The 12370-nt window shown below is 39.8% G+C and overlaps 1 protein-coding gene across 3 annotated transcripts in view; it reads right to left on the reverse strand.

The window, feature by feature from the left end:
- LOC6613202 (filamin A-interacting protein 1-like) overlaps positions 1-12370 on the reverse strand; it is a 70805-nt gene that overhangs the window by 21046 nt on the left and 37389 nt on the right. For 2 of the 3 annotated variants that reach the window (XM_032727481.1, XM_032727488.1), the window contains one exon: positions 3459-3602. In XM_032727481.1, coding sequence (XP_032583372.1) covers positions 3459-3602 — 144 coding nt within the window. Of the gene's footprint in view, positions 1-3458; positions 3603-5017; positions 5492-12370 lie in introns of all 3 variants that reach the window. The other variant, XM_032727498.1, reaches the window with a different exon arrangement.

Genomic DNA, 12370 nt, shown 5'->3' on the forward strand with positions numbered 1-12370 from the left:
GCATTTCCAGGTTGCAGTGCTCATGCGTTTTTTTTTCATTGCCTGCAACACAAGGTGCAAAACAGGGAAAGAATGCCAAAACAGAAACACCTGTTTTTGGAGTGGCATGAAAAAGGCAGGTGCGTGCAGCAAGCAGTGCAAGAAAGCAGTTCACACGTTGCTGGGCGAGAGAGCGCAACATGTTGCGGAGTTTTATTTGATGTGCATACGTTTTAAATATGTTATAAGAATTTATCTAGTTGTTGTTAATCTAGTCATTTTCTCCAATGCATTAAAATGTTGCTAAAGCATTATAGGCAAGCAGTTAAATGTTGCTAAGGATCTCTCTTAAATCGAAAGCCATATGACAGCTCTCTTAAGTTTCCAACTCTTAACTTAACTCTTTAGTTTCTAAAGTTTCTCTTGCGACTTGCAGACAATACAGGTTTCCTTGAATAATTAGCATAGTTTGCTGCTTTTGTTCTGTTTATTTTCCTGTACGGATAGTACTGTCCACCAACTGACCTCACGACCACTTCCACTTGGGAATTCGAATACGAATACGTATGCGTATGTATCTCCCATATAGTTTTTGCAATTCTCCAGCTCGTGCTGAAATCTTTTTAGCCCGGTTGTCACCGCTTCGGTTTCAATGCTAACCGCAAAAACAAAAAGGCAAAAATAAGGAGAAAAAAAGCAAAACAAAACGCTAAACAATCCAGCGCCAGAAGCCATAAATGGCTAGTACAAGTCTAGAAAAAAACCGGGCACAAGTACAAACAATGGAATTGTGCAGGCCGAAAAAAGAGTTTACAATGCCACGAATGTCAATGTCAGACGAGAGTTCTGAACTTTATTGGAGCTACCACCCATGAAGAACTGCTATGACCACCGCATCTTTCAATGGGTGAATTAAACCCATAAGGCAGGTAAACCCTAACCGGATCTCTTTCAACACTCTTACAAAAATCCGATGCGTGGGCAGCTAATCTGAACGATACAAAGAGGTGCGAAAGTGCCGACGACTCAATCGATCTTGCGCAATTATGCCAATAATCATTTCTTTAGTGGTTTTCTTTTGGCCAAAACCGGCAGACGTGGGTTAATAGAGTGCAGTGTGGGCTTGAAAACCATCACGTTTGCCCCATCGCGCTGCTTGCCCAGTGCATACTAAGTAGTTATTCGATTATGGGCCATCCAATTAGCTGGAATGGGTGTGTTAATCGAACTTCTGCTTATCAGCGGAGATAGTGGCGAGGTGAAAGAACCCACGGCACGTTTTGGTTGATAAACCATTAAAAATAGAGTAACTATATGTATATCATGTCTTGGCTTAGAATGGGTAGCACACTAAGTTTTGTAAATATGCTTTCCTTTTGATTAATCTACAGAGGCATTAATTGCACGAAATTGCATGTTGGCAAAATAAATCTTAATTAGTACAAGAAATTCCAGCCGAAAGCCAAAAGCTCGTTTTTCCCCATCGTGTATGCAAAACACGTTTCCACATCGTTTTTCATGCTTTTCTGCTTGTGAAAATGGTGCGATAAGCATGTGCACTCTGGAAATTCCTACTGGACAATGTGATCATCATCGGGGTATCGGAGATCGGGACAAAAGAAGTCATTTTAAATTAGTCCGACTTTATAAATAGATTCCAACGGAGGGGCAAGCATTCTCTTAGCGATTTCATTTTCAGCCCTGCGACATTTCAAGCAATTTAGCAACATCTCGGCAGGCGAACACAATGCATTTCCCTATTAAGGCTAATTTATGCAGGCCTGCAAAAATTTGCATGACCCGTACACGATCGTAAACAAAATCATGGAACCAGCACAAAGTCAGTCAAAAACTTAAAAAAAAAAAAAAAAAATAATAATAAAAATATCACTAAAACTCCGGGAAGTTAACTCCTCAATTCTTTCTAATTCTTTAAAACAGTTGTAGCGGATATATGATTTATTGAGTTTCAGTTTTGCTTGCCCCAGTTTTGTATCAGCATAAATATACAAAGTTATGGGGTCATCGAAATTCGAATACAATGAACGAAATGCGTTAATTGAGCAAGTGGCAAAAATGATTTAATTGGGTTTTCCGCGGACGTGATGATTTCTATCAACACAGTACTTTAAAATTCCTCTAGAATTATGTTAGACACCTTTGGGTATTTATATCCAATGTTTTGATCAAAATACCAAATATTTTTTTCACAAAAAAATCTGAGAAACTATTTTTGGCAAAAAACTTAATTTTCAAGTTGGCTTTTTTGACTATAACTTGACTAAAAATGGTCACAGAGCAAGAATAAGTACCATTTTATACTCCTTACAACCAATACTAACAACACCTCTCACTTTTAAACTGATTTTGTAAAATTAATTTTTGCCCAAATTTTCGCATTTTTTGCAAAAATTTAAAAATCCTAGAATTCCCGAACTTGAATGCCAATCGATTGGGATTTAAAAAACAAACTCAACGAGGTATGACATTCCATATTTGGGTATTTATTGCCAATTTTTGGATCAAAATAGCAAATATTTTTTTTTTTCAAAAAATTTAAAATTCGTAGAATTTCCAAATCATTTGAGAAACTTTTGAGAAGTTGTATCTTTCGACTCTTAAATATCTGAACATCTCAACAAAATCAATGAAGCAATCAGCGACTCCAGGCGAAGCAATTACCACATTCATTTCAACTTGATGGGGGATTTAAGATGACTAACAGGGAGTGAATGAGTCAACGGAGCCGAATTTGCGCAGAATTCGCAGGCACATGTGGCAACATGTACTCTGCCAGGAGTTTGGAGTTTGGGGCAAGCTGAAGGAGCCTGCCTGCAGACAAAGTGTCACCTCAGCAGCTGTTGCCCAACTGCAGCTGGCACAGATTTTTCCCAGTTTTCCACCCAGCTCTAAACATCGAACTGTGGGAATGGAGCGCTAAATTGTTTTTCAACTCCAACTGGAAGCCAGCGACTTCAAGATACGACACCTTTACGGCGGAGCAAGGTGAGTGAAATAAGGGAACAGACCGACGGCCAGGTGGACAGATTTAGCAATTCATTGAGGGCAACAAGTTGTGCAGCATTTCACCTGAGTGATGATTTCGCATTTAGCCAGCTATAACAACTCTAGTGAGCGAAAAAGGTGGGGCGTTGCAGGGCGGACTCTTGACAACAGTTGACACCTTTCAAGGGGATTTCCAAGAAGCTGTAAAAAGTGTCTTCCGTCTGGAACAGAGTAAGAACGATGTCGGAGATTTTATGGGATTTCAAGTACATAATTGGAACGAGGCTAGGCTATTCGGTTAATATTATTCTAAAATATTCAAAGCTATATTTTGCTCAAAGCTCAGCAAGTTGGTAACTCTTGAACTAAATACTATAATATGAAATATACGACAATAGCACTGTATTTAAGGCTTTACCCATTAAGTTTCCAACATATCTTAGTAAATATGATATGTAAATCTCTGCACTTACGTATGGATGTGGGCGTGGGCGTGGGCGTGGCCGATGATTTGCTGCGCGTCGATTGTCCCTTGGTCGTCTGTTGGGTTTTTGGTGGCGGACCCAGATCGGTTGGCGATATGCTCAGATTGCGCACATCGCGCTTTTTGGCAGCTCCTGCAAGAGACAAAAATGAAAGGGGATTGTGAACAAATTGCTAGGAAATCAATATGTATGTGGATGAAGCGGATGCGTAATTTATGCGCAAACACGTTGCCACGAACCGAGTTGTGCACTCGGATTCCCATTTAATAACTCAAAGGCAAAATCACACTTGTTTCCAAACAGTTGGGGGTCCCGCTATTTGCATTTTAACATTTTGTGGATTAATACAAAGCGTTTCCATAATTGAAGTGTCTGCCCCGCAATGGATGTACATACATATGTACACAAACGGAGGGTGAAATCGTATTATGCCCGGGCAGACGTCCATTAGTTCTCAACGGGTGTGGAGAACGAGTTCCATCGCATATGATCTCAAGATCTTGAGTGCACTTTAGTTCTTTCAAGAAATGATTTAGGCATTGCTGGAGGTATTTAAACATATATCTTAGTTCTAGCATATGGTATTACAACAGTTCGAATGACTAATAAAAAGCTATATATACAACAATACACATCAGTTTATAACTTTCTTTACTCCGCATATTGGCTAATCTAATTTTCCACTTGGTAGCAACAAATCTCCACTGGCAATCAATCATATTTCATACCCTGCTCGCCACTAATCAACTTGGATTCACCTAAACTAGGGGCCTCCTTAACGACCATCCATTGTCCATCTTCAATTCCAGTTGGCCCGAACTCGGCACTTGTTAGCCACCATTTGTGGGCCTGGTTGGCCACTTTAGGGCCGCTAATCAACGGAGCCGGCGGGAAAATGCATTTCCGAGTTGACCACAGAAGCAGCTGCGGCATGGACAACGTAATAAATTTATTCCAGCTGACGGCTAATTGTGCTGGACATGGACATGGAAATAAAAGTTGCACGCTGGCTGCAACCTGGCTTAGGCCAAATGAAAATGAAAATCTTTTTTTTTATCTGCGAGGAGCGTTGCACCGAGTCACATAATCCTTTTGTGGCATAGTGGGGGTTTGATAAGCGGACCGCAGTCGGAATTTCCAAAAAAGCTTAAAAGCGCTAAGGGATTAAATTTGAAATGGGGGTTTTGTGAATTGGGTGGATCTGCTTTTGTACGAAGTTGAACATTAAGTGCAGACAAATTTGAATACTAGTCATTTGGTAAAATTTCATTCCGAGCTTGCTAACTATGTATCCTATAAAAGTTAACCTTTTCAGCCATTGCCAGGCTCTTTTATTTATATTTATCTGGAATTTCCTCTTATTTAACATAAAGTTGTTTGCCCCCTTTGTCACCAAAAGGTGATGGCTTATCATCTAAGATAACCACGTTGTTGCTTACGCAACTCCGGCTCTGTTTACGCTGCAAGCCAATGCCCTCGATGTGGGTTTAGCCCATAACCACTCCACTCATTAGCATTTACAGCCCCGATCCCCGCGAGAAACTCACCTTTGGTGAGGCCTTTGGAGGCCCGCTTGCCAAAACTTCCGAAGCGTTCGCGCTCGATCATTTGGCTGTGGATGTAGCGCTCGGAGTACGAACGAGATAGTTTCTCCTTGGAACTGTGGGCACCCATTTTGGCTGGCTGGATTTTCGATTTGTACAAAGTGTCTTTGATCCGCACAAGAGTTTTCCGGAGAGTGTGTGCCTGCTTTCAACTGAATCTGATCGATATCACGACTTCAAATTTCACTTTCACAGGCTCTCGAATAATACACCCGCGCACAATCTCCAGACGTCGACGATGGCGACGAATTTAATTTGATGTCGCTGACAATTGCCGCTTGAATGCATTTTTTAGCTTTGTGCACTCGGTGTACCACTTTTTTTTTGCAAAGCAACGTTTGCTCTATGATTACCACAAGGTTGACATTTTCAGTACTGTTTTTGTTTAGTTTTTTATTGCCATGTACATATTTCCTGCTGCAGTTGACATTGAATGGATTTATAATGGTTAGATTTAATTGGCGGCCATTAGCCGATTCAATTAGCCGCCTCATTTAACTCATGACTCCCCCACAAAAACCCCCTTTGGTTTTTGCCCTGTAATCCGATTTAATTAAATTATTGTTAATGGCGCCATCAATGGGTGCTCCAATTTTATGGCATTTTACACATACTAAAGGCGAAAGCATTCCAAGAATTAGACATGAAATCTTTTTAGGATGCCAACAACCTAGACACACAAATCCGAAATAGACGAATACTTTATAGCCCAGACATTTTACATTTAATTGAGCGTGCGGCTTGAATGCAACTATTTATCATACCCTTCCAGAGGGTATTAAACTAATTGCATATCTGAAAGATACATTACCCAGATCCACTTTAAGATACAATATTTTCTGCCAGAGTATTTGAAGATTTGGACACTCGACTATCCCATCCACCAGATCCCATTTAATCTACATTGTGTGCGCAAAAATAAAGGCCCCTGTTTGTTGTACTAACTGCAGGCTGCATTTCGCAACATGAATGATAAATGGTCTAGAAAATAGGAGGCACTCTATGCGACAATGCGACCCCGATTTTTTGGCTGCGGAAAAAGCACAGCAGAGCGAAGTATAGCAGCAGGTGCATGGATGGCCAAGAAAACATTGCAACACAGTCCAAATAAATCTTCGAGCGGAGCAAAATGCCCATTTCCCACTCCAAGTGCCTGAATTTCCGACTTTGCACGGCAGTTGCTGACAGGTTTGAATGTCATCATAACGCGACGGACAAAGGCGAGCCAAAACGAAACCCAAACCCAAATGAGCTGACAAAGTGCACGCTATGATTTGTGGCAGAGCATTTGAATTGGGAACAGCGACACCGAAAACTGCTGAGTAAAAAGACAAAACGCCGGAAAAGACACGCGTTTCCCAGCAGTTTCGAAAAAAAAGCGAAATTTATGCTGGCACAGTGGTTAAGATATGCGCATATTTCAAAATTATCTTTTAGCTAATGAATATATGGCAAAACAATTTCATAACCACATTTATCTATACTTTTTTTTAACTGAAGGATAGCTTGTGCAATCAAAGGCAATGCAACTTGGGAATTGTCGAGCTAGTTGAATACAAAACCCAGCACATCCTACACAGATTTTGGACTAATGGGCAGCAGTATCCCAGAGAGCAGGCACAACCTCAATGCTATGAATAGCATCGGCGCCCTCTTTAGTTTTGGCTTTTTAGTGAGTTTAGTCAGGCCTGCAAATGTCAATCCGACCAGGCCAACTATAATTAGCCCGAAATGCAACACAGAAAGGTGTCAAATGTTCGGGGGGAATTCGAGTGCCATTCGATTTTATTGTTGGCTCCAAATTTAGTCGATTGGAAAACTTTGGGGAGCATAATTCACATGACTTGGCACATCATTCAATACCGAATGTCACATGCCTCGAATGCCGGAAGTTCTCCACCGCAACAAAAACGAATGTGAAACGGAAGTTGTGGGATAGTCCTCAAGGGCAACTCGGTGTTGCAGCAGCTTTTTCTTTTATTTTTACATTTATTTTTCCCTTTCTGCCAATGACAGCTGATGAACCCAATTGCCGCGGGCCCCCCGGTAAATTAATATGCAAAAATTGAATATGACTTTCAATTAAAAGTTGGACGTTGCCGTCGTGTGGGCGTTCAAACATTTTTCATTGGCAAGCTTTCCTCCGGCGGGTGAAAAGCAGGTGAAAAGCGGCGGAAGCTGCAAAAGCAATTAATCGAGCTCGGAAGGAACTTTCCAGCCAGGACAACACAAAGGCGGAGGTGGGCATAAATCTACATAATTTAAACGAGACAAGTGCAGCAAAAGGAGGAAAGTTACGACGAAGTCACTAGATTGAATAATACCCGCAACTAAATGTGGCTTAAATGCTCTTACTTTGAGCCGATTTAAGCACCATAAATATTACCCATGCAGACCAACTTTCGATTGATCCATAAAATAGAAGAGAAACGCCAAGTTTGCGCCAGTACAATGATCCATTTAATCTGGATTTTATGCCACATTTTATTTCTTTAAACATTTCAGTTCGATCTGTGCCATGGTTTTTTATGTGACCAGCAACTATCGTAAACTGTGAGTTCGTTGTACCCATAGATGAGTTTTTATGGGGGGCTACCCCCGGTCCGATGGCAATAAAAATTAACAATTACCAATGCGAAAAGGAAAACAAATTTCCCACTCTTTTTATTAATGTGGCGTGCATAAAAATAAAAAGTGTGCACCCATTAAAAAATCAGCATCAGCTGGGGTCTGCCAATGCGCATGCAAAACAGTAAAAGGAAACTCCGCCCGATGTCCGCGGAAACGGTACCGAAATAAAATCCGACCGCTAGACCCCCGCAGATCCGATATAAACAATCATTAAACTGACAGCAAACAGCGGAAAACTGCATCGGACATTAAAAATTTCCAGGCGGCAAGCAACTGAGACTCACTCGTAAACCCCAATTCTGATTTTCGCCAAAAACGGCCAAATGATGTCATTGAAATGTTCATTTTCCTCGGCATTTGCTCCAGTAAATTGACCAAAAAAGAGGGCGCTGGGCCAAATATTATAAATATAGAAGATGGCATAGATCTTCAAACTAATACCCTGTAAGTGGAAAAGAACCAGAATGGAAAGATAGCCGAATGATGATTCATAAGTTGGTGGAAATCTGAAACCACTCTAAACGGGGTTAATATTCTCTAAATGATTTTAGAAAGCTGAGCGAATAGATAGGCAACTCACTCTCAAGAGAAAAAACACACATTTAAATAATCATATGCATGAATCACATTCAGCTTAATTGCATAGAAACACTAACATTTTAGTGCTCAATTATTCGAATAAAATATTTAAATGGGAAACCCAATTTTCCGGCAAATGATAATAAAGTTTCCATTCGCAAGTACACAAACAGTTGGGCAATCCCGCACACAATTTTATTGCCAACCAAAACAAAAATTAAAAGCGGAAAATGGCAAATACAAATGCGAATGCGCTCATAATGCAATTTTATTTTTAAAACGCTGTCGTTTGCCCCCGGGATTTTCTTTTCAACCGCGAAGGGGGGTACATTCGCCAGCTAATTTTTTCCTTATTTCTTTTTCATGTGGCACACTTTTTCCTCTGACTGCGCAAGTGGCGGCAATTTGTTTTCAAAAAATATCCATTAAATAGATGCACGCAAAAAGAATTGGAAACTAACAAAAAATGTGCATATAGTATAAATGAATATATTACAATATAAATAAGAAAAGAGAATCCTTGATTTAAATGCGCTCAATGACATTTTAAGTGGCTTTTATTAACTGAAAACATTGGACCAATGTGTGAATTGCATAAGCCAACACTTGCCTCATTTTGACATTTTTTTTTCAAACGCTAATTTTGTATCCCTCAGTAGGTTGCCGTCTTCTTTCGATGACAACAGCAACCTCATTTGTGGTCTAATTGAGCTGTCGACCTCACTTTACCTCAAATTTGCCCAATTTGTGCAATTGCCTTGACAATTCAATTCTTATTTAAAAACTAAGTAACAAACAAAGAGTTAACTTCATAAACACAGGTAAATAACTTCCCAGCTGATGTGAGAAAATGAAGCAATGTTAATATTTAATTGAGAAGAAGATACCTGCTTAAAACTTAAATTTAGAAATCAAGCCCAATCTCAGTAAAAAGCCAAATCCAATCCATTCGGTTCGAGACCTTTACGCTTTCTGAAAACCCGAAAAATTGTCTAGTCACTTTCAAAGCCAAAACGAATTGCGGCCATCAATTTGTTGGGCACCTGTTAAAACAGTCCCACAGATTTCCATTAGACAAACAATATAGTTGGTCGAGTGTGTGTTTTTTTGGACATCTAACGAGAGAGTGATTATTAACAACGGCCTATGAAATGCTTCCGGCTGTCTGGAGATATTTTCTAAGCGACCGCACGTGCGACCCCCAAACAGAAACATTTGGCGCCCAACGCGGGGCCCTTGGCTTGGGTCATTAAATAACCATCTGAATGACAATTGTCGGTCTGTAGCACTTATTGCATAGCTTTTCTAGCAACGCAAGTTACGTGCTTGGTCGGCAGGAAGTGTGTGGTAAAAGTTGAGCGAGTCTAACGACACAATTAATTTATTGAATTAAGCCGAATACTAAGCACTAAGTGCACTTTATGACTCCGCGACGAGCGGATCCATTTGACCAGTCGAGACCCACCAATTGACTCGTTCATGTCCCGGCATTCAATGGCTTACTTCGATATGCAAATTAGCCACGAATGCGTGATCAAGTTGATGTTGTTTGAGCAGAATTTAAAAGCATCGGATCTTCGGGGGTCCCATCTCATTTCCCTGTCTTTCACTCGTTAACAACTCAGCAAGAAGACAACGTTCGGCTTTAAATGCTGCGATCAATCAAACACGAAATGCAGGTGATTCTGGGAATGGAAAACCCAATGGTAAATGGCCAAGAAAATACCCTATAAAAAGTAGTGGTAAAGCTAGACAGCTAAAATATATTTAGCCAGTTTTAGTTCCATACATGCACATAAATACATCACATGCAAAATCAATCAGCCTGAAACTTATTACATGTTTTCCGTTTGACTTTAACACAGCAATTCAACAAAGTGTCTCGTAAACCTTATCATAAACTGCTCTAGTTTTCCCATTTTACATTTATTTAAACAGCTCGTTAAAAAACTGACAGCAGCATAAGACTCGGCACGCTAGAATTGAAATGCGATATTCATGGTGCATGCAACTATAACAACACCAGCCGATTCAATCTTCGTTAACATTATCAACACATCGGCAGCCCAGTTTTTGATCAATTTGGCTAGCTCTCTGAATGCAGTGAATGGTTCAGTGACCAGTTGAAATTTGTTTGGCCGGCACACAAACAGCTGATTTCTGACCATTTTTGGTCTTTGTGATTGGCAGGCACATGATGTTCGCGGCATATAAGCGCTTCATTATGGCAAAATGAAAAGTGTTTCGCCTTCGTTTCTTATCCAACAACGAGAGCTGTAGGAAATTATGCAAAAAACATAACAAAGTAAAAAAAAATACAGACAATACACCTTCCGACTGCATCGATCGAAAAATATCAAGTGAAAGTTGACAGCCATCTAAAGATACATTTTTGCTGTATAGTTTATTCCTGAGGTGAGCTTGCACTTGAATCGGAAAAGGTATCAGTTTTTTCGGTGTTCCATGCAATTATGGTAATCGCATTATGGCCAAAAGGTATAGGAGTTTAAGGAATGAGAAAGTTACCGGGATTAAGTGATCAATGCGAATTAATCTATTATTATTATTATAAATAGAGGTATCAACTTTCCTTTTTTTTTTGATAAAGAATAATCTGTAAATGATCTGTTTACTTGAAATTTCCTTAAATTTTTATTTCCTTTGGAAAACCTGGAAAATTCCTAGATGGAAATTCAGTTTTTCCCTTTAGCAACCTTCACTTCACTTCACAATGTTGGCAAATTGAAAAGCAGCCGCAATTCCATTTGAATGCATTTCATTTTTAGTTTCTTTGGTCGGCGGTGTTGCAGTTTTTTGCTGCTGATATTTTGCAGCATAATTTTTTACAACATAACGCCCACAACACTTTCTCGCATAGTTAAGCGAATTATACAAAAACAGCGAATGGAAATGCAAAAAAAAAGAAAACACAAGTGCAAAACGAAACGAAACACACAAAGCACAGAAAATGAAAGAAATACTAGAAATATTTCTGTCTAGCATTATTTTGCAATTTCCCACATAATTATTAAGCGCCATTGCGAGAGGGGGACAGCGAGAGAGATAGAGTGAAAGGGAGATAGGGTAAGGTAGAGCAAAATGAAAGCAAAAAATTAGTTGAAGAGTTGGCGCTTTAAACACAAATACACAGAGAACAATAATTTAAAGCAATTTGACAACGAAGAAAGAATTGGTAAATATGTTCGTTTGTAGAGATTAATTTAACCACTCATGACTTTGAAAGAGGCTACAGTCAACATAGCCAACATATTCCTATTTTGATTGTAATACTGAAAATTCTGCTGCCCCAAATATTTTTATCAGTGTAGAGACAAAAGCTGAAGCCGAGACCGAATCCCAGGAGGATCTTCCCCACCGAGGCCCCACTGTACACAGTAAATAATAATTTAATGCACGGCAAAGAGAGGAGACGACGGACAACGACAAGCCGAGCAGACAACAGATGCAGAAAAAATGCAAATATGATAATAATAATGTAAAAAGCACAAAAGCATGCCAGCACGTCAAGTGAAAATTAAGAAAGAGTCGTTCATGCCGCACAAACACACAGATGAAAGACGAAGAGAAATGCACACAGATGGAAAGCCACGCACACCACGAAATGCCGCTTGTTTTCTAGCAACAAACCAATGAGAACTGTCGACTGTTTGATGAAAATTATAGCCACAGCAGCCAGTTGTGGAAAAATCAGAGTGGAGTGGACTCAAAAAGATGCCCGATCGAAACCAGTAGATAAGGCCGGAAACAGGTGTCGTCTTTGGAGGTAAGAGAGTCTAGAAAACCCCATAAATAAGGTCTTAAGCATGCCCAACCATATAGGGCTAATATCCGTTGAGCTGGCACTACGGATATAGAACATTAGTGAGATTCCTCTGTGTGGAAACTGTTTGTTACGCCTACTGACCATTCTCCACTAATGATTTCCGTAATAACATAAGCGGATAAGTGATTTAATAGTCTTCTTTGACTTTACGATCTGACACTAAAGCTGTTATTCAGAATTGATTCGAGACTTAATGACAAAACTTTAATTCCTTTCTGATCTACCAGTAAACGTATGAGTAT

The sequence above is a fragment of the Drosophila sechellia genome, chromosome 2L (genome assembly GCF_004382195.2).
Source record: "Drosophila sechellia strain sech25 chromosome 2L, ASM438219v1, whole genome shotgun sequence".
Classification (NCBI taxonomy): Eukaryota; Metazoa; Arthropoda; class Insecta; order Diptera; family Drosophilidae; genus Drosophila; species Drosophila sechellia.